Source organism: Pelodiscus sinensis, chromosome 7, assembly GCF_052426305.1.
Source record: "Pelodiscus sinensis isolate ZL-2025 chromosome 7, ASM5242630v1, whole genome shotgun sequence".
NCBI lineage: Eukaryota > Metazoa > Chordata > Testudines > Trionychidae > Pelodiscus > Pelodiscus sinensis.
Window position 1 is genome coordinate 18,895,029 of NC_143058.1, and position 22,537 is coordinate 18,917,565.

At 39.3% G+C, this 22,537-nt stretch overlaps 1 protein-coding gene across 3 annotated transcripts in view; it reads left to right on the forward strand.

Annotated features, from left to right (window-relative positions):
* ACMSD (aminocarboxymuconate semialdehyde decarboxylase) overlaps window positions 1-20,368 on the forward strand; it is a 66,128-nt gene extending 45,760 nt beyond the window's left edge. For 2 of the 3 annotated variants that reach the window (XM_006117070.5, XM_089779709.1), the window contains exons 8-10: window positions 1,362-1,534; window positions 18,731-18,829; window positions 19,835-20,368. In XM_006117070.5, coding sequence (XP_006117132.1) covers window positions 1,362-1,534; window positions 18,731-18,829; window positions 19,835-19,897 — 335 coding nt within the window. In that variant the 3' untranslated portion in view covers window positions 19,898-20,368. Of the gene's footprint in view, window positions 1-1,361; window positions 1,535-5,145; window positions 6,339-18,730; window positions 18,830-19,834 lie in introns of those variants that run through there. The other variant, XM_006117071.5, reaches the window with a different exon arrangement.
* The last annotated feature ends 2,169 nt before the right edge of the window (window positions 20,369-22,537 follow it).

Here is a 22,537-nt window from a genome sequence, read left to right on the forward strand (position 1 = left end):
GTTGTCTATCAGCTGAGGCAGACATCAATGCTTCAGTTTACACTGGGTTCATATATCAAAGGTTATCTTTATAATCACAAGGACTAAAGATCCAGCCTAGCAGTGTCTAGGAAACTGTAAAGTTTCATCATATACCAAGCCAACTGAAGTGGAGAGATGTACAACTGTTGGGCACGTGATTTATCTATGTAATAGTCAGATATACCTTTTTACTTGCATTGACGAAACAGGGTTCTTTCCAATGAAAGCCCAGTAATTCTGTCCATCAAATGTAGTGTTTCTTTTATCACACTACCATAATTGAAATTGCCTCCATCCTCCCACACAACCTGTAGTTCAAAGGGCTGACAGGATCTTCCAAAGGCATGTCTTATATCAGACAGAAATACAGTAGATGAATTCCTTGCCTCATTAAAGTCCGTAGCACCAGGATTTCACCATGTGCTCATCAAAAACATGTGTGCTGCTTATACTACCAGGCTACGTCTACACTGGCCCCTTTTCCGAAAGGGGCATGCTAATTTTCAATTTCAGAATAGGGAAATCCGCGGGGGATTTAAATATCCCCCGCGGGATTTAAATAAAGCATCTAGACTGGCCCAACAGTTGTACATCTCTCCACTTCCTTTGAAATAGGAATAAGAGATTCTCCAGAATAGGGCTTTATTCCGGAGGATCGGGCCAGTCTAGACGCTTTTTTCCGGCTTTTCCCCAAGCCGGAAAAAAGCGGCGGACATCTTTATTTAAATCCCGTGGGGGATATTTAAATCCCCCGCGGATTTCCCTATTCTGAAATTGAAAATTAGCATGCCCCTTTCGGAAAAGGGGCCAGTGTAGACGTAGCCCCACTGTAAACATGGCCTTAAGATTGTACAGCAAGCATGAACCAGCTGTGAATAGAAGATCATGATCAGTACTGTGAATATTTCTCTACCCAAAATAAGATGACAGTCATCTCCATCATACCCCACCTCCCATTACTGGTCCAATGAGTGTGCTTTCCCACTACACATACACAAATTTATCTCAGTCATCCCTGATCAGAAATGCTAAATGCCAATCTTTAATCACTGAAGTGGCTCAATTCTTATAATGTTGATGTCAAATTTTTTGCTGGAGTAAATTGGAGTTTCTCTTTTGACTTCAATGAAATGATACTTATTTGCCCCCATTTTATTCCATTTTTAGCTTGGGCTTGTTTGTGATTAAGCTCTCTTGCTTACTCCTGAGTATTATATTAATTTCCATTTAGCTGCACAATAATGTCTCTGTGTTGAGAAATTAGCCTTTCCTTTCTGTATTTTCAGGTTTTGTAAAGCAAAGAAATAATTTCCACTTCTAATACAATTACCTCTTTGTAGGTGGTGCTTTCCCATATACACTAGGGCGTATTTCCCATGGATTCAATGTGCGTCCTGATTTGTGTGCAGTGGATAATAAAGTTGATCCAAAGAAATACCTTGGTTCATTTTACACAGATTCACTTGTCCATGATCCTCGTGCCCTAAAGCTGCTAGTCGATGTAATAGGAGAGGTGAGTTGGAACATTTCCTAAGATATATATGACTGATAATGCCCAGGTCATTTAGTTCTTTCTTGAGAAACTTGAATGGGAATCTTACCATGTTTCAAATATGGACACAAATAGAAAATTATTTCAACTCTCATTTGGCAGCTACATACTTCCATTCCGGGTGGTTGCTTAGGATACAGTAATTAATTTTCAATGGAGTCTGGCCTTCAAGACATACTTAAAGAAAGGTTTTCACAGCTGAAACTCAGCCATTTCTTAACTCCTCATTGCATAAAATCAATCCTTATATTTGACATATAAAAAGTATTAATTTGCACTTCCAAAATGCTTTTCATCTGAAGATTGCCAAGTAGTTTACAAAAATTAAAATTCTGAACATCCCTGCAAAGTAAACCATGTTTATATATGAAACCATTTTTAAAAGGGTCCCCAACCATGGTTCATTTTGTAATGTATTTAGATCCAAAGGGATCAGACATTTAGGTGGATAGGTAGAACTGGTGCACATAATATATTAACAAGGTACAAAATACCATCACCTGACTAAACAGCAGGTGAAATCCTGGTCCCATTGCAATTACATCAATGGGGTTTTTATCATTTACTTTGATGGGACCAGGAATTCAGCCAGTAAATATAGGCTCAGAAATTCAGCTGATCTAAATTGACATGTCTCCATGAAGCCAATGGAATTACGCAGGTTTGCATCAGTTGAGAATTCTGCCTCATGGAGTTCTAGAAATAATGAGCTCCTATGCTACAAATTCTTGTCATCCATGTTCCCATGGATTCTGAACAATTCACTCCAGTGAGAGTACTCACCTGAGTTAGGCTGCTTGCTTTGTTCATAAACCATCACACGAACCCCAAACCCAAAGAAATAAACAAAATCCCGAGAGTTTTCATAAAAACACTTTTATTTGAGAAATGCAAATAGTATTTCTGATTTGGAAGCAGTAGGCTGGAAAATCACTGAAGGGAATTTGTGTGGAAATCCTGAATGGCATATTAAACAAGACAGAATGCTAAATATTTTAACTGTTGTGGCAGAAAAGAAAGGAAATATTATAGTATCTGCCTAGTTAAATAAGAATATGGGACAAAAAGCCCAACCCTGAAATGGAATGTGCCAAATACAAGTGGGACTGAACAGTCCCTTCCACAGGTAAACCTGCAGAAGGGGGCCAAATGATGCAATCTCTCTTTTTCCACAGTTACTATGTAGGGTGCAATTTTTACCCTTCCTTGGAATGAGGTCAGTGGATAGTATCCAAACTCCATGAAACCAGAGATCTGTATGGATCCCCGGGGATGAGCAGACACTTAGAGACATCCATACAGAAGGCCTGTGTCACTGTGTTATGGATTCCTGGACCACCTCACAGAGCTTCTGCATCTGGCCAGGGATTCCCCACTAGGGAGGGAAACTGTAAATATAGCCTATGTCTTCTCCTTCCTTGTCCCAGACACTGCTTACTCCCTCCCCACATGCTTTGTTAGGCCCTTCCAGGGCCCACACAAGGAATTGGGGCCCTCACAGGGAATTGGGAGGGTGTTTCCAGAAGAGCCCCCTCCACATACTCATCTCAGAGGATCGCCTTGGCCAGTGTTTTCTTTCCATGATCTAATACTAAAAAACTAATTAAATATCCACTTTCACCATTAGGAGTCTCTGCAGATCCCTGTAATTAATAGATTGTAGGGTTGGTACAGGTTTTTGACTAGCCAAAGGAAAATAGCAATTGATTATAGTTAACTATACATACTGGGCACAATCCGCAATCCACTGATGAGAATGGGTTTTTGGATCAAGGCCTCTGCTGGGACATTCACCACCTATGAGTCCTAATTCCTGCTGGCAGCTGCCCTGCCCTCCCCCCACCTCCAGTCTGCACAGAATGTGGACAGACTTAGCATTCAACTATGCCCACAAGACTCAGCAACATGAAAGTACAATGAATCACCCAAAATAATATAAGGAGAGTTCTAAACACAAAACTGCATATAATAATTCTACTGAGCAAAGATAGCGTGGAGACCAAGTAGTTTGTTAAAGTCATCAGAATCCATGCAGTGGGAGCTCTATGAAATACTCACCGTGACAACTCAAACCATGTAACCCAAATTTGTTAAAAGTAAACAAAATCCTCTATTTTTGCAATAGATGTTAGTATATATGATCTAACCTTTAGGTTTATGATCCATTTACAAGGTATGTCCCAAAGATTTCATAGAATCATACAACAATAGAGCTGGAAGAGACCTCAAAAGGTCATCAAGTCCAGCCCCCTGCTCTAGGCAGGGCCAATCCCAACTAAATCAAACCAGCCAGGGCTTTGTCAAGCTGAGACTTAAACACCTCTAGGGATGGAGACTCCACTACTTCCCTAGGTAACCCATTCCAGTGCTTCACCACTCTCCTAGTGAAATAGTTTTTCCTAATATCCAACCTGGACCTCTCCCACCACAACTTGAGACCATTGCTCCTTGTTCTGCCATCTGTCACTACTGAGAACAGCCTTTCTCCATCCTCTTTGGAACCTCCCTTCAGGAAGTTGAAGGCTGCTATCAAATCCCCCCTCACCGCTTCTGCAGACTAAACAGACCCAACTCCCTCACCCTCTCCTCATAGGTCTTATGCTCCAGCCCCCTAATCATTTTGGATGCCCTCCGCTGGACCCTCTCCAATGCGTCCACATCCTTTTAGTAGTGGGGGGTCCAGAACTGGACACAATACTCCAGATGTGGCCTCACCAAAGCCGAATAAAGGGGAATAATCACTTATCTGGATCTGCTGGCAATGCTCCTCCTAATGCACCCTAATATGCCATTAGCCTTCTTGGCTACAAGGGCACACTGTTGACTCATATCCAGCTTCTCATCCACTGTAACTCCCAGGTCCTTTTCTGCAGAACTACTACTTAGCTGGTTGGTCCCCAGCCTGTAACAATGCTTGGGATTCTTCTGTCCCAAGTGCAGGACTCTGCACTTGTCCTTGTTGAACCTCATCAGATTTCTTGTGGCCCAATCCTCCAATTTGTCTGTGTCACTCTGGACCCTATCTCTGCCCTCAAGCGTATCTACCTCTCCCTCTAGCTTAGTGTCATCTGCAAACTTGCTGAGGGTGCAATCTATCCCCTAATCCAGGTCATTAATAGAGATATTGAACAAAACCGGTCCTAGAACTGAACCTTGGGGCACTCCGCTATTAATTTATGGGAGTAGCAGGCTGCATCCTAGACTACTTCTGCAAAAATCCCCCCAAAACTTAAATTTATCTTAATTTTATCATTTAAAAAACTAATCTAATTGGGCCATATTATTCCCTCATATATTTCCATAGCTCTTCAATACTACTGTAGCACATAAGGGATGAGCCCAGGCCTTAGATTTTAATCTATTGTTTTAACATTACCAGATTTCTTCCCTGATTATGCAAGTGCAAAACTATTTGGTGGCTTTTTTTTCCTCCCTTACAACCCTCTGAGAAGATGTTATGTCTTTCATAGATTTCAGTGAATTTCAGCTACGTGATTCAGCATTCTGGGGTTGTCAAGATAGGAGTCCAGGTCTTTTTTCTGGGTTCATTAATTTTATTTTTAAACACTTAGATGGAGAAGTCAAGAGTTGAGCAGGAGACAAACAGAAGTCTCCAACTTACAAGTGACTGAAAAGCTTAAAAAATAAAATGGATTGACCTGTTGACAATACAGGGTTCAGTGAAGTCCTAAAGAATGAAGAATCTGTCCCTTGGAATGCTGCCCACATTTGTGTCAATTTGTCTCTGCAATCAAGCATTTCATAAATGAACTGTAGTGAAAGCAAATAGCCTTAGCAACTCAGTACTCATGGGCACAGTTAAAACTTACAGAACAAACTAGGTAAATAAAGAAAAACTGAGCAAATGTAACCCACACAGCTAGTGGGTTGGTTCACTGTTACACATAGTGTCACTTAGACCACTTCCAGTAGAGATATGAATGAGTGAGTTCTACGGCCTAAGGCAAGCTAAGAGCCAGCTAGCCTTATAGATCAAGCTGTAGAGGCTCCTATACTAAGCTCCTGTGGTCCCACATTTGAATCTGGCTGGTGGTGGTTATACAAACAAAATTAGACATGAGTGTTAGGAACAGGTTCTTCCCCCCCTGCTGTGGACTCTTTATCAGGCTCTGGTGATAAAGGGGGGGGGGGGGGGCGTGGACTGACAGTCTAAGGAATTCCACAAGCCCTGTGTACTACTCAAACTCAGCAACTGGCAGTGTTCCCTCTAATTTTTTCTATCCATGTGCTGATTAAATTTTGTTATGAGCACCAAGGCACGTGCAGATGTGCAACATCAGTAGAAATACATGCTGTCGCTTAGTAATGGGTGCTCTGCTAATCAGCTGGGTGGCATTTGAATTGGTCCTGGGCAGCTGCCCAAGAGCTTCGCTTAGAGGGAATACTGGCCACTGTTGGGATAGCTGAGGGCAGGAGCCATACCAGAGCAGAAGGGAGAATAGCCTGAGCATTTTGTGTTCTAGGTATTGAACTGGCAGCAGTGGGGAAGCTCCTGTAAATTAGAGCAGCCCGTAAGTGTAGTCATCTTTTCACAATGGCTGAGTGGCACATTCTTGTGGCCTTTAGCAATTAGTGAACAATTTTTAAATCTGATATTTAACTTGTTTTAAGGATTTGTAATTGATGTCATTAAAGCTGTTAACCACTGTTAAATATAATGCATACATATCTTTTCTACTGTCTTTTACTTTGTTAATGAAACTTCATTAAATTTCCTAATACAATAAATGTGACCAATGTATTATATAGGACTTCGTGTATAAAAAAGTCTGCAAGAGTAGGTATGAGGATAAGCAGCTATTCTTGCCATAGACAGCCCCATTGCATCACACCTGGAGGAGGAGCTCAAAAGAAGAACAAGTCCATTGAAAGACAAGGGGACAAGATCCACCTCAAAGAGGAACCAAGAGAAGATTCCACTTTGTGTGGCCAACAGGTTCATCCTCACTGAGACTTCCCTTCATATTGTGAGATTAAGGAGACATTTGGATGGCTGAGACTTGAGCCCAGAAATGGTGCCCAGCCAAACTAACAGTACCTATAGAGTTTAATAGAATGAAAGTGGCAATTCCACTAGTTGACTCCAGATACAGCAAGTCATTACTTAGAGACCAATTAGAGGGTGTCAGTGAGCCCCAGATAAATCATTCTTCTATGGTGTCTACATAATGAAGGATGATCCTATCCTACTACACAAGTACAGCTGTATGTGGGAAAACATGTGGGAGCCATCCCTGTAGGAGTAGATGCAACTGTGGCCTAACCTATAATTCTGGAGTTAGAAACTGCAAATACTTCGGGGCGGTTCTAAGAACATCGTTTGAAAGGGACCACACTGGCTCTGTGGCCTTGGGTGCAATAGGAATGGTCAGGGTAGGCAAAGTGGAGGACCCAAGAGAAGGGAGTTCCAACCCGTCAGAAGATTCTCCTCTTGCCATCACTTTCAGAGACACCAAGACATCATTGCCACTCGAAGTGGATCATTTAAGAGGAGACACAATATGAATGCCATAAGAATACAAAGGAATAATCATACATTGAGCCATGCCTACAACCAGATAACAGTAGTCAATGGTGAAGTCATATTGACATCTTAAATGACTGCTTCTTGGAGCAGCTAGTCCTTGCAATCCACAAGAGGTAGGCAATTCTTGATTTAGTCTTAAGTGGCGCACAGGATCTGGTCCAAGAGGTGAATATACCTGGACTCTTTGGTAAGAAATGTAACATCCTGTGGCAGGGGAAATACCACAGTGGCCCAACACAGAAGCATTTAATTTCAGAAAGTGAGACTACACAAAAATGAGCAAGTTAAACAGAAATTAAAAGGCATGGTGCCAAAAGTGAACCTGCAAACCGCATAAAAACATTTTAAAGACATCACAATAGAGGCTCAATGTATATGTATATCCCACATTTAAAAAAACAGCATAAGAGAACCAAAAAAGTGTCACTGTGGCTAAACAAAATAAAAGAAGCAGTGCAAAACAAGAAGTCATCAAAAGAGAAAACAAAAAGACATAAAAAAACCTCATATTTAAAAGGTGAAAGTTAAATGCTAGTGAGGCAAAGTCTGGCAAGTGTAGTATAAAAATATGATTAGGAAAGCCAAAGAAGATTTGAGGAATGGCTAGCCAAAGATTCAGAGTAATGGCAAAAAATTTAAGTACATCAGAAGCAGGAAGCCTGCTAAACTAGTAGGGGCCCTGGACAATCAAGATGTTAAAGGAGCACACGAGGACAATAAAGGCCACTGTGGAGAAACTAAATTAATTCCTTGCCTCAGTCTTCATGGCAGAGGATGTGACACATTCCCAAACCTAAGCCATTATTTTTACATCACAGATCTAAAGAACTGTCCCAAATAGAGGACGTTTGGGAACAAACTGATAAATTAAACAGTAATAAGTCATCAGGACCAGATGGTATTCACCCAAGAGTTCTGAAGGAACTCAATGTGAAATTGCAGAACTGCTAATGGTAGTTTGTAACCTGTCATTTAAATCAGCTTATGTACCAAATGACTGGAAGACAATTAATGTGATGCCAATTTTTAAAAAGAGCTCTAGAGGTAGGAGGTCCCAGCGAACACATGCGTAAGCATGATTTCATACCTGGGAAACTGGTTGAAACTATAGTAAAGAACAAAATTGGCAGACGCATAGCTGAACATAATTTATTGGGGAAGAGTCAGCCTGGTTTTTGTAAAGGGAAATCAACCCTCATCAGTCTAGTAGAATTTTTTGAGGGGGGTCAACAAGCATGTGGACAAGGGGGAATCCAGTGGATATATTGTACTTAGATTTCCAGAAATCCTTTACAAAGGTCACTCACCAAAGACTCTGAAACAAAGTAAGCTGTTGTGGGAAGGTCCTTTCGTGGACTGGTAACTGGCTAAAAGAAACTAATGGTAGGAATAAATAGTCAGTTTTCAGAATGGAGAGTGATGTTCTGCAGGGTCTGTATTAGGATCAGTCCTTTTCAACATATTTATAAATGATCTAGAGGAAAAGGTTAACAGTGAGGTGGCGAAAATTGCCTATGATACAAAACTATTCAAGATAGTTAAATCTGAAGCAGACTGCAAAGAGTTACAAAGGGATCTCTCAAAACTGAGTGACTGGGCATCAAAATGGTAGATGAAATTCAATGTCGATATATGCAAAAGCGACGAGGAGTCCTGTGGCACCTTATAGACTAACAGATTTATTGTAGCATAAACTTTCGTGGGCAAAGACCCTCTTCGTCAGATCTTGATCTTTTTAAAATAAAAGATGAGCCTCTCACATAATCACTTGTCTCCAGAACCCGAGACTTTGAAAAAAGAATACTGCAAGACTTGCAATGAAATCATGAGCTCTGGTAACACAGTAAATTTTAAATTAATGCATGTTGGGCTCAAAACAAAAAGAGAAACAATGTGATAAGGGGCTCACACTGTAGGTTTTGCAGATGGGAGGTTAGAAGTAGGACAAATAAGTCTCCAGTGCATCGCCAGAAACTGAGCTGGGAAGGCATCAAATGTGTGCATAGATATGCGTAGACATAACTTAATGTCATTGGGGGACAGCCATCACCTGGAGTCAGAGTTTATTATACTGGCTTAAACATTAAAAATCTGGAAACTACTTAACTGAGTCATGTCTCTTTAACTCCATTCCTCCAAAATTCCCTGTCCACTTTCTCAGTTAGACAGAGGCCATAATATAGGTCAGACAATCCTAGTGGAGGACTCCAGAGGTACATCTGCTAGGTGGAAAGGGAGCAGGCACCAATGTAAGTTTCAGCAACGTCCCCTCCTCCAGACCGCACAACTTAGGACAACACACAACAAGAAGCTGGGCGATACTGGCCAGCACAGGGCATCACCAGGCAGGCCAAAAGATAAAACAGTTTAGTGTATTCCCACATGACCTTTTCCTGGGAAGCTACTACAAGAACCTCAGACAAAAGAAAAGGTATCTCCTCCCAAACCAAAGCTTCTAAGCTGCAGCACCCCAGCCTTTCTCCCATAGAGTGAGACCCAATAGGAAGGAAGGGACACTATAATTGACACGTCTGTGAACCAGCAAGAGTTAACCTGTCTCTTTCTGCTTTCTCAGTATATATTTGTGCTGCTGAAGCCTTGCCTGAAGCTCACTTCTTTCATATATTTACACTCTCTTTCCTCAGATACTTTCTCACATGGGGTACGTCTAAACTACATGGCTCCGTTGATGGAGCCATGTAGATTGTTTGTTCGGCAAAGGGAAATGAAGCCGCGATTTAAATAATCGCGGCTTCATTTAAATTTACATGGCTGCCGCGCTGAGCCGACAAACAGCTGATCAGCTGTTTGTCGGCTCAGCGTGCTAGTCTGGACGCTCCTGCGCCAACCTGAAAGCCCTTTATCGACCTCCCCGGTAAACCTCATCCTACAAGGCATAACGGGGAGTTCGATAAAGGGCTTTCAGGTTGGCACGGGAGCGTCCAGACTAGCGCACTGAGCCGACAAACAGCTGATCAGCTGTTTGTTGGCTCAGTGCGGCAGCCATGTAAATTTAAATGAAGCCGCAATTATTTAAATTGCGGCTTCATTTCCTTTGCCAATCAGCCTAATCTATATGGCTCCATCGATGGAGCCATGTAGTTTAGACACACCCATAAAGTCACCAATGTAACAAGAAGAGACTGATTCATTCAGACTTTTGTAGTACCTTTAACTTTCAGATCTTCTAACAAATTCTGGTACAGTCAAGAATTTTTTTAATAAAAACATCCACTTAGATTAATCACCAGCAATTAGGGCTGTCAATTAATCATAGTTATCTCAAATGATTAATTCAAAACAAAATTAAAAAGTATTTGTGAATTGCAGCTTTAATTGCACAGTTGCACAATAATAGAATACCAATTTAAATTTATTATAAATATTTTTGGATATTTTCTACATTTTCAAATGTATTGATTTCATCTGCAATACAGAATATAAAGTGTACGGTGCTCACTTTATATTTTTATTGAAAATATTTACACTGTAAAAAGACAAAAATAATATTTTCAGTTTACCTCAAAGTACTGTAGTGCAATCTCTATCATGAAAGTGCAATTTACAAATGTAGATTTGTTATGTAACTGCACTGAAAAACAAAACAATGTAAAACTTTAGAAGACCCCAAGTCCACTTAGTCCTATTTCTTGTTTAGCCAATCACTAAGACAAACAAGTTTATTTACATTTACAGGAGATTATGCTATCCGCTTCTTATTTACAATGTCAGTGAAAACAAGCATTTGCATGGCACTTTTATAGCTGGCGTTGCTAGATATGTTACAATTTGTTTTGCCACCATTCCAGAGGACGTACTTCCATGCTGGGGATGTCCACTAAAAAAAATAGTGTGTTAATTACATTTGTAACTGAATTCCTTGGAAGAGAATTGTACATCTCCTCCTCTGTGGTTTTATTTACATTCTGTCATATATTTCATGTTAACTTAGTCTCAGATGACAACCCAGCATGTTGTTAAATGTAAGAACATTTTTTGCTCCAGATCTGACAAAACACAAAGCAGGTATCAATGTGAGATTTCTAAAGATAGCTGCAGCATTCGACCCAATGTTTAAGAATCTGATGTGCCTTCCAAAATCTGAGAGGGACAAGGTGTGGAAATTGCTGTCAGAAGTCTTAAAAGAACAACACTCCAATAAAGAAATTGCAGAACTTAAACCACCAAAATAAGAAAATCAATTTTCTTTTGATGACATCTGACTCAGATGATGAAAACGAACATGCATTGGTCTGCACAGCTTTGGATCATTATAAGGTAGAACTAGTGATGTGAGGTGAGAATATTCTCTGGAGAATATTCTTAGAGAATGAGAATATTCTGAGAATATTCTCCAAAAAATTATTTCCCGAGAATTTTTGAGAATTTTCTAATTTTTCATTTCATCTTGAAATAATATATTGTATTCAACTTTTAGAACACCCTGAATGTTAAAGAGCTTTTGTGAGCATTCAAGATAGTTTGAGAACGTTATAGAACATTCCAGAATGTTCTGGAACTTTCTAGAACATTCGTGAGTCAGGAATTCTGATTGGTATGGAACTTTCTGGAAGCATCACAAAAAGTATATAAAGAGGCAATAACACATTTATTCTCTTTTGTGAAAGGTGTAATTGTGTTTTCATCAGTATGAAAAGAAGAACTAAGCCTAAAAGTGATGTGGGGGATTATTTCCTTCATAAAACAGTTAGGCTGTGTCTACACTGGCAAGTTATTCCAGAAAATCAGCCGCTTTTCCGGAAAAACTTGCCAGCTGTCTACACTGGCCGCTTGAATTTCCGGAAAAGCACTGACGATCTAATGTAAAATCATCAATGCTTTTCCGGAAAAACTATGCTGCTCCCGTTCAGGCAAAAGTCTTTTTCCGGAAAACTGTTCCGAAAAAGGGCCAGTGTAGACAGCACAGTAGTGTTTTCCGCAAAAAAGCCCCGATCGCGAAAATGACGACCAGGGCTTTTTTGCGGAAAAGCGCATCTAGATTGGCCATGGACGCTTTTCCAGAAAAAGTGCTTTTCTGGAAAAGCGTCCATGACCAATCTAGATGCGCTTTTCTGGAAATACTTTTAATGGAAAACCTTTTCTGTTAAAAGCATTTCCAGAAAATCATGCCAGTGTAGACGTAGCCTTAAAGACAAAGTGTTATATGAATGTAAGTACCACAAGGCTGAATACATCAGAAATGCGACAAGGATGAGAAAGCATATTTCCAATTGTTTGAAGACTCCTGCTTCCACCAAGGAAAAGGCAAAAAAATTCTCAGAGTTCAGAAGCAGATCACCTCAGTCATCAGCTGCATCAACATCTATAGAACACTGTGATAGTGAATTTACATACATCACCACCTTCCACATCTAGTTCAGCCAAGAGGTCTCACTCTATAAGTCACTATTTTGATTCTATGAATGAAACTGAAAACAAAATTTTGGATGAATTTTTTGCACGAGCTATATTCTCATCAGGATCGCCTCTTTAACTGGTTGAAAACGAAGACTGGATAACTTTCATGGGAAAATTAAGACCATCTTACAAGATGCCATCCAGGTACACACTTTCTAACAAACTTTTGGAAGCTGAATATCAATGTGTTGATGCTCTTATAAAAACAAAAATTGCTGAAGCCTCTTCTCTTGCACTGCAGTGTGATGCTTGGAGCAACTGAAGAAATGAATCTGTTATAAATGTTATTATATCAACACCCCAACCAGTGTTTTACAAGACAGTGGCAACCGATGTTGAACGCCATACTGCTGAGTATATGGCATTCCGTATGGAAGAAATAATGACAGAAATAGGCACTGAAAAATTTGGTGCCATTGTCACGGATAATGCTGCAGCAATGGTGAAATCCTTATCAATGCTTAACGGAAAATACATGCACATTGCTATGTACACTTGTGCTGCTCATACACTATATTTGTCAATTGGTGACATCAGTAACTTAAAATCTGTTCAAGAAACTGAAGCTACCTGTAAAACTATTGTGAAAGAAATTAACAAATCGCAAGTTTTACGAGCTCATTTTACTGCATTTCAAAAAGAGAAAAACCAAACTTGTGCACTTAAATTGTCAGTTAAAACTAGGTGGGGTTCCATTTTATATTGTTTGAAAAGCTTATTGAAATAAAAATATGTCTTAAAATGCCTTGCTGTCCATGAAGATTTACAGACAAAACTGAACAAACATACCAGGAATTCAATTCTGGATGAAGATATATTTTGGGTACGAGTCCAAAAACTACATGCACTGTTAAGTCCTGTTATTAAATGGATTACGCTGCTTGAATCTGACCAGCCAAACTTGTTTGTCTTAGCTATTGGCTGACCAAAAAGCAGGACTGAGTGGACTTATACGCTTTAAAATTTCATGTTTTGTTACAAGTTCAATTACATACAAAAAAATCTACATTTATAACAAGTTTCAGAGTGACAACTGTGTTACACTGTTTCAGTGAAAATAATAATGAGTCCTGTGGCACCTTAAAGACTAAGGGTATGTCTACACTACCCCGCTAGTTCGAACTAGCGGGGTAATGTAGGCATACCGCACTTGCAAACGAAGCCCGGGATTTGAATTTCCCGGGCTTCATTTGCATAAACTGGGCGCCGCCATTTTTAAATCCCTGCTCGTTCAAACCCCGTGCCGCGCGGCTACACACGGCACAAACTAGGTAGTTCGGACTAGGCTTCCTAGTCCGAACTACCATTACTCCTCATTCCACAAACTAGGAGGGTAGTGTAGACATACTCTAACACATTTATTTGGGGATAAGCTTTTGTGGGCTGGACCCCACTTTGTCAGATGTATGAAATGGAAACTTCAGTTTGGCAGGTATATACACACATGCGAAGATGGGTGTATAACATTACCATGCCGAGGACTAGTGCTAACAAGGTCAGTTCAATCAGAGTGAAGGTGGGTCACTCCCAACATTTGATGAGAAGATGTGAATATTAAAAGAGGGAAAATTACTTTTTGTAGTGAGCTAGCCACTCCCAGTCTTCTTTTCAGACCCCTTCTGATTGTGTCAAGTTTGCATATGAATTCCAGCTCTGCAGTTTTATTCTGAAGTCTGGTTCTGAAATGTTTTTTTTAAATGAAGTATGGCAACTTTTAGGCCTGCTTCTGAGTGTCCAGGGAGTTATTTTTACATTTGTAAGATGCACTGTAACAATAGAGGTCACCCTACCATATCTGCATGAAGTGAACTGAAAAATATTCTTTTGTTTTTATCTTTTTTACACTGCAAATATTTGTAATAAAAATATAAAGCAAGTACTGTACACTATGTATTGTGTTATAGTTGAAAATATAGAAAAAATCCACAAATATTTTATTATTGTTTAATAGTGTGCTTAAAACTGATTAATCATGATTATTTTATAATCTCATGAGTAATCACAATTAATTTTTTTAATCATTTGACAGTCCTATCAGCAATTAATGTCGTATTTCAAGCATAGCTGCAATATTAAGTGGATCTATTCAAACTATAGATATTCAGTGGGGAAAAGGATTTAGGCCAGGCGTGGGGAACCTAAGGCCCAGGAGCCAGATGCACCCCTGACTTGCCTGGATCCAGCCCCTGAGGCTCAGAGCTCCCCGCCCTGGGGAGCCTGCGCTGGTGCTTCAACCCTCCCGTCTCCCCGCAGGGCTGGAGCACACAAACTCTACAAGCCTAGGTCCCCCTCCCCCGCCAGGCTCTGGTATGCAAGGGGAATGTGAGGAGTGTCTTTCTCCTCAGTCCAGGGCCATTCTATGAGGGTTTGGAGGTCTTTTTTGTTTGTTTTTCACTTCTGTGCGGCCCCCAGCTGAGTTTTCTATGGGTGAGTGATCCCCGACCCGATTTAAGCCATACTCTTAGATAATTAATAAATAAAATGTTAGAACTTATGAGTGCCATACACCTTCAATATGCTTTACAAACATTAACTAATGAATCCTCATAACACTTCTGGGAAGCTGATGACTGTGAACAGGCATTACGGTCACTATTTTAATAGACAGTGATAAATATGAAGCACACAAAAGTTGAGTTGTCCAAGGCCATTCATCAAGTCAGTGGTATAGCCACAGTGGTGAAGCCACAGCCTAATTATCTGCTGTTTATCAGATCAGTTCATTGCCTGTGAATGATCATCAGTAATCACCTGTGAAATAAATGAAATCAGAGGAAAACTAAAAAAGACTAAATTAGAATAGTTTATACAAGAGATTCTAGTGAAAGCATAACAAAATTCAGCATGTCAGACTTTCTTCTGCTCTGACCCACATAAGGTGAAATAAAAATGTAAGATTCTCCCTAGCTTGGTTGAGCTTATCTGACAAGCTAAATTTAATTTCATTCTCCTTTCCAAATAAATCCATCTAATAATATAGGTGTATAGTGTTTTATACTGCATGCAGAATAAACAACATTACCCTCCAGGGTGTGTATTCTGGAGCAGAAAATATCCTACTACCAGTAAACATACTGTAAATCACGTAGCATCCTGTTTCTCATGTAAACTGTTCTCAAATTGCATTAGCAGCGGACAATAGAATATGCATTCTCCTATTCTACTCTGACACAAAGGGATTTTGTAAAATACAGCAAAATACAACCAATTTACTGATTCTTTCTACACTTCTTGTATAGGTTCTTTCAGAGACCTCAGGGTGACACCTACTGGAGACAAAAAATAAGCAACATTTGGAAAATAAGCAAAAGAAATCCTATCCTAAAAAACTTGAAAATATGTTTTATCACTTAGCTCTGGTCTGCACTAAGGGCAAGTCTACACAGCAGAACTAAAGCGGAAATAAGCTATGCAACTTGAGCTATTTCAAAATATCCTATTTCAGCTTTTGGCACTGTCTACACAGCAGGAAGTCTGAGTTAGAGCCCTCTTCCTCCGACTTCCCTTACTTCTCGTAAAATAAGGATTACAGACGTCAGAGTACGAAGTCTTCCAGCTCAACATTATTTTGACATTATGTCGAAACAACTGCTTGTAGTATAAACACCAACTATGTTATTTCAGAATAAATACAGGCTACTGTGTAGACATAGCCTAACGGAGTTATTTCAAAATAACAAGCAGAGTAGTATCCACACTACCAAGCCTGTTGTTTGAAAATAATGGGCTGGTTATTTTGAAATAATCACTCCTTCCTTCCATGATAAATAACACGTATTTTGAAACAGTTATTTCAGGAGTGATTATTTCAAAATAATTTCCTAGTATAGATATGCCCTTAGTGGGACCAATCCAAAGCATTTAAAAATCATGATTGTTGGGTTTAGTATGTGGATACTGGGTGGTATTTATGGCCTGTGATACACAAATCAAGCAAGATGATCTAGTGGTCCTTTTTGGCTCACTCTAAAAAGAGAGGCAGTGTTGTTGTAGCTATCTTGGCCCCATGACATAGAGAGACAAGGTGAGTGAGGTAATATCTTTTATCAGGCCAACTTCTCTTGGTGACAGAAACAAGCTTTTGAGGTTACACAGAGCTCTCTTTCAGATCTGGGAAACAATCTTCTTATAACAATCTGTAACCCACTAACATGTCCTTCCCTCCACTGCAGCTGCTCACTTCCTTTCCTCCCTATGACTGGAGGCATATTAATGGGCCATTTGACCTTGAATGGTTCCCTGAAATGTGTTTATGTTTTTAAAAAATCTGTACCACCTTGTATTTAACAGTGATACTCTAAGGGCTAGGTCTACACTAACACATTTGTCAGTCACACTTTTGTCAATCAGGTGTGAAACAAATAGTCCCCTGACCAACAAAAAGCAGGTATGGAATAGAGAGCACTCTGTAAGAGGAAGACCCTCTCCTGCCACCATTGGGTGTGCCTAGACTACAGGGTTTTGTCAACAAAAGTTAACTTTTGTCAACAAAACTATAGCTGCGTCTACACTACCGCTGAGTTCTGTCGACATAACGTCGACAGAATTTGGCGGTTTTGTCAACGGCGGTAAACCTCATTCTATGAGGAATAACGCCTTTTGTCGACAGAGTTCTGTCAACAGAAGGCATTATTGCATCTACACTGTCCTTTGCGTCTACACTCTCATGTCGACAAAGCGGCTTGCTTTGTCAAGAGAACTGGATATAGTCTAGACGCTCTTTGTCGACAGAAGCCTGTAGTCTAGATGTACCCATTGCTACTACTACTTGTTAATGGTGGTTAAATTATGCTAGTGAGAGAGCTCTCTTCTGCTGGCATAGAGTAGTTACACAGGACACCCAACACTGGCACAGAGATGTAGCTGTGCCACTGCAAGGTCCGTAGTGTAGACATAATAAGTTTTCTAGATGCATGTTTGTGTGTTTGTGTATATCTTCATCGTGTGTGTTATATCTCCATCTCGGAATATCAAATCTAGTAGTCTCTGGAGGACTTCTGGCTTCTTAGCTCTCTCTTACCATACATGAAGAGAAAACAAGGTTGACTCTTTTTACATTTTGCTCTCAAGTGTTCTTTAGGCATCAAAGTTAAATAGATGTGTAACAAGTTGTCAGTTTTTCTGTGACACTATTGTTAGAAGGAGCTGATCCTGCTGGAAAATGTGTTTTTCTGACTCATTTTAGCTTGTGACTCAACCAGGCATGAAAAAAGGTCAGACTGGTGAAATCTTTTTAAAAAATACTCTAGGTATAAACTGACCAAACCCCTAAAAGACATTTTGTGAGCAGTCAAACCCAGAAAGAAGGTTTGGGCTGCATTTTATACTGTACATTTTAGTCCCTTCATGTGAAAAAAACAAGTCTCAGAAAGGGAGTAAATTTTGACTTGGTAGAGGTTTTGTGGACTACATTTAGAATAAATTGAGGAAACCATCTGATTGAAAAGGTGTTTTAAACAGCCTAGATAAAATTCTCTCTCCCTCTCAATTACACAGCTTTTAGTCTCTGGCCTTTTACAATGTCCTAATTCCAATACTTTTCCAGTTACCGTAGAACTGTCAAAGTAGACAAAATATGGAAAATCAAACAGAAATAAATTATTTTTTATGCTAGCCTTTCAGATGTTCTTTATGCATATAAAGGAAACAAACCCATTTTCCCCCTTTATAGCAACTTAAGCATGGGACTACATGACCATGAACAGTTCTTGACCCCATTATGAATCACTGAATAGCAGTCAACCCAGGTCAGAACCCAGAGAAGATGAGCATTGGATTTTTTTTAAACATACATTTCAAGGCAATATCAAATTATTTCAATTAACCAAACTAAGAAGGGTTTCACTGTTCAATGCATTCCTGCAAGGTGCTGTATGTTTTTTCCATATACCAAGGATTTACATTCTGAATTTTCCATATATCATTATGAAAATACACCGAAGCATGGCTGGCCCTTAAAATCATCAATCTCCCCCCTAGTATATAAAAAAAAATCAGTTCATTCAAAATGGTTTGTGCAAAATAAAGGAAACCTTGGGATGTGTTCTTTTGGGGAGGTGTAGAAAAAAACTTATAATCTTAAAGATGAATGAAACACAAATACCACATTTTATGCTGTTTTTCATAACCCCACAGAGGATGTGCAGTTATTTTTTCGTTTTGAAATGCCCAAATTGTTTCTCTGTTTGCAGGACAAAGTTCTTTTGGGAACAGATTACCCTTTTCCACTGGGGGAACTAGAACCTGGAAAACTGATTGACTCCATGGAAGAGTTTGATAATGGACTAAAGGTATAATTCTGTATAGTTTTTTATTTTAATTTTAAGCCTCTGTTTGTAGGGCCTGATGAAAGACAGTCAGGAGTCAATGAGAACTTTCCATTGACTTCAGAGGGTATGGACTCAGCCTCTAAGAATCAGTTCACCACAGCACAGAAAACATGTGCACACGCTTGACTTCAATACAACTTAAATATGTGCTTAAAGGCTTTGTTAATATGGATAGACTACTGAACTGAGCCTAAATAGCTTAGGAAAGCTGTGAGGTATGCAGTAAGTGTCTGCTATATATTCCATTGTGAATCAAGAAATGAAGAGCAAACAATATTGCAGCGTGGAATTGTGCGGCCAAGAGGACATGGGTGCCAGTCTAAAGACTGAGGTTACGGCTACACAACGAACTTTTTCTGGAAGAGGAAATGCAAATGGAGTGCTCATTTGCATATATTGTGCTCTCATTTGCAAATTCTCTTCCAATACTTTTCATAGAAGAGGTGTTTGCCCCAAAAAGCGGTCTTTAGACGGTGCCTTTTTGCGCAAAAACCCCTTTTTTGCAAGATTCCTTCTTCCTCAATTTTGAGCTTTTTTGCACAAAAACCTCTTCCGCAAAAAGGATCAGAAGAGAATATGCAAATGAGAGTGCAAGATATGCAAATGAGCACCCCATTTGCATTTCCTCTTCCAGAAAAAGTTAGTAGTGTAGCCGTAGCCACAGAGTCTTGTGGATCTCTTGGAATATGTTCAGTTCTGTGGGAATCTACTGGATCCCAAGAGTGGAACGAGGTCTCATTTTGTGGGACAGATATGAAAACTCTCTGCACTCACCCTCATAAACTGATACGGGGAATCCTCATGAGATCATTTCACACTTCCCCTTTATCTAGGATGTCCCAGTCCTCCTCCTGCAAGTAATTCCACAGAAAGGGAGGCCCTCAGACTTATTAATAAAACCCTGCTTTCAGACCTTAGGTATACACAACATTTGTAAGATTCTAAATACTTTTTCTTTTTTTACAGGAAAAACTCAAAGCTGACAATGCTCTTGCATTTTTGGGTCTTGACAGAAAACAATTTGAATAACTTTATCAGAGACCAAACTTCAGCAATATTGTATCCTTTTGTATTTTTACATACATGCACCCACCTGTATTTCCATCTTATTAATGTCAACTAAAATCTATATATAAATTATAGCATTTACTGGTACCCACAAAGTAAAAGCAACATAACTGGAAATTCACATGAGAATTTCTGAGCGTCCTGAGGATTTAGGTTGTACCTGCAGATTTTGGGGCTCCCTGCTTTTCTACAGAGATTTAATTTCTTAAAATCATGATAACCTTCTAAAAACAAATCAGTGCAGTGTTATCAGTGCCAAGTTTCATGAAAAAATAGCTCAATGAGTGTTGTGAATTTTCCTCCATTTACTTCATTTGTTAACTATGAAACCTAAATATTAGCAAAGCTAAATAATGCACATTGTGATACAATGTTCAATTCGCTTAAAACAGTATTCTTCATTAATAAAGCTGCATGTAATGTGAAAATATATTAATGGTTCTTTCTAATTTTAAATTTAATTTTTATTCTCAGTGTAGGACTTCCCCTCCTACTTGACAAGATTTTTTTCCTATCTAGAATGTCCTAGTTTTCTTAGATGGTGAAAGGTAGGTTGAAACTTGGGCTTTCAGTACTGGGTCAGACCAAAGGTCCATCTTCAATATCCTGTCTTCTGAGAGTGACCAATGCAAGATGCCCCAAAGGGAGTAAACACAACAGATAGTCATCACGTAATCCCTCTCCTGTCACCCATTTCCAGCTTTGACAAACAGATGCAAGGGACACCATTACTAGCCATCCTGGCTAATAGCCACTGATGGACCTAACCTCCATGAATTTACCTAGCTCTTTTTTTAAACCTGTTAAAGTCCTGGTCTTCACAACATCCTCTGGCAAAGAGTTCTACAGGTTGACTGTGTGGTGAGTGAAGAAAATCTTCCTTTTGTTTATTTTAAACCTGCTACCTACCAATTTCATCTGGTGACCTCTACTTCTTATATTATGGGAACAAAAATAATTTTTCCTTATTCACTTTTTCCACATCAGTCATGATTTTATAGACCTCTATCATATCCCCCTTTAGTCTCCTCTTTTCTAGGCTGAAAAGTCCCAGTCTTTCTAATCTCTCTTCATATGGGACCTGTTCCAAACCCCTAAACATTTTGTTGCCTTTTCTGATTCTTTTCCAATGCCAACATATCTTTTTTTAGATGAGACAACCCCATCTGTATGCAGTATTCAAGATGTGGGCATACCAGAGTTTTTATATAGAGTAAATAAGATATTCTCTGTCTTATTCTCTATCCCTTTTTAAATGATTCCTAACATTCTGGTTTTTTCGTGTGTGTTTTGTTTTGTTTTTGACTGCACATTGAGTGAATGTTTTCAGAGAACTATCTACAATGACTCTAAGATCTCTCAATTAGTTATTCCTCAATTAGTCCCCATCATATTGTATGTATCGTTGGGATTATTTTTTTCAATGTATATTACTTTACATTTACCAACATTAAATTTCATTTGCCATTTGTTGCCCAGGACAGGCATAAGGATCTTGTGCAAAACAGGGGTTTTGCACACACAAAAAAAGTCCACACTACTTCTTTTTGTACAAAAACCCCTTGAGCAAAAAGAAACAGCAGAAAATATGCTAATGAGATCGCAACTCATGCTAATGAGTCCTTCATTAGCATATTTTCTGCAAAAAAAAATTCGCCGTGAAGGCAAAGACTAGTAGATTAGTGAGGCATGATTTCCCTTTACAGAAACCATATTGCCTTCTCCCCCAACAAATTATGTTCATCTATGTGTCTGACAATTCTATTCTTTACTATAGTTTCAACTAATTTGCCCGGTACTGACATTAAACTTACTAGTCTGTAATTGCCAAGATCACCTCTAGAGTCCTTTTTAAATATTGGTGTCACATTAGCTATCTTCCAGTCATTAGGTGCAGAAGTTGATTTAAAGGATAGGTTACGAACCACTGTTAATAATTTCATAATTTCACATTTGAGTTCTTTCAGAATGGTGAATGCCATCTGGTTCTGGTGACTTGTTACCATTAAGTTTATCAATTTGTTCCAAAACCTCCTCTAATGACACCTCAAGATGGGATAATTCCTCCAATTTGTCACCTAAAAAGAATGGCTCAAGTTTGGGAATCTCACTAACATCCTCAGCCATGATGACCAAAGCAAAGAATTCGTTTAGTTTCTCAGCAATGACTTTATTGTCTTTGAGTGCTCCTTTAGCATCTTGATCGTGCAGGGGCCCCACTCATTTTACTTGGTTGTTAAGCCACGGTGGCGCTTTTTTGGTTCTCTTTCTGTGTTTTTTAATTTGGGGCCTACATTTAAGTTGGGCCTCTATTATGGTGTCTTCAAAAAGTTTCCATGAAACTTGCAGGGATTTTTACCCTAGCACCGTACCTTTTAATTTCTGTTTGACTAACCTTCTCGGTTTTGTGTAGTTTCCCTTTCTGAAATTAAATTTCACAGTATTGGGCTGTTGAGGTGTTTTTCCCCACCAAAGGGATGTTAAATTTATTACATTATGGTGACTATTTCCAAGTGGTCCATTATATTTACCTCTTGGACCAGATCCTGCATTTCACTTAGGACTAAATCAAGAATTTGTAAGTCATAAGAATAATAATGC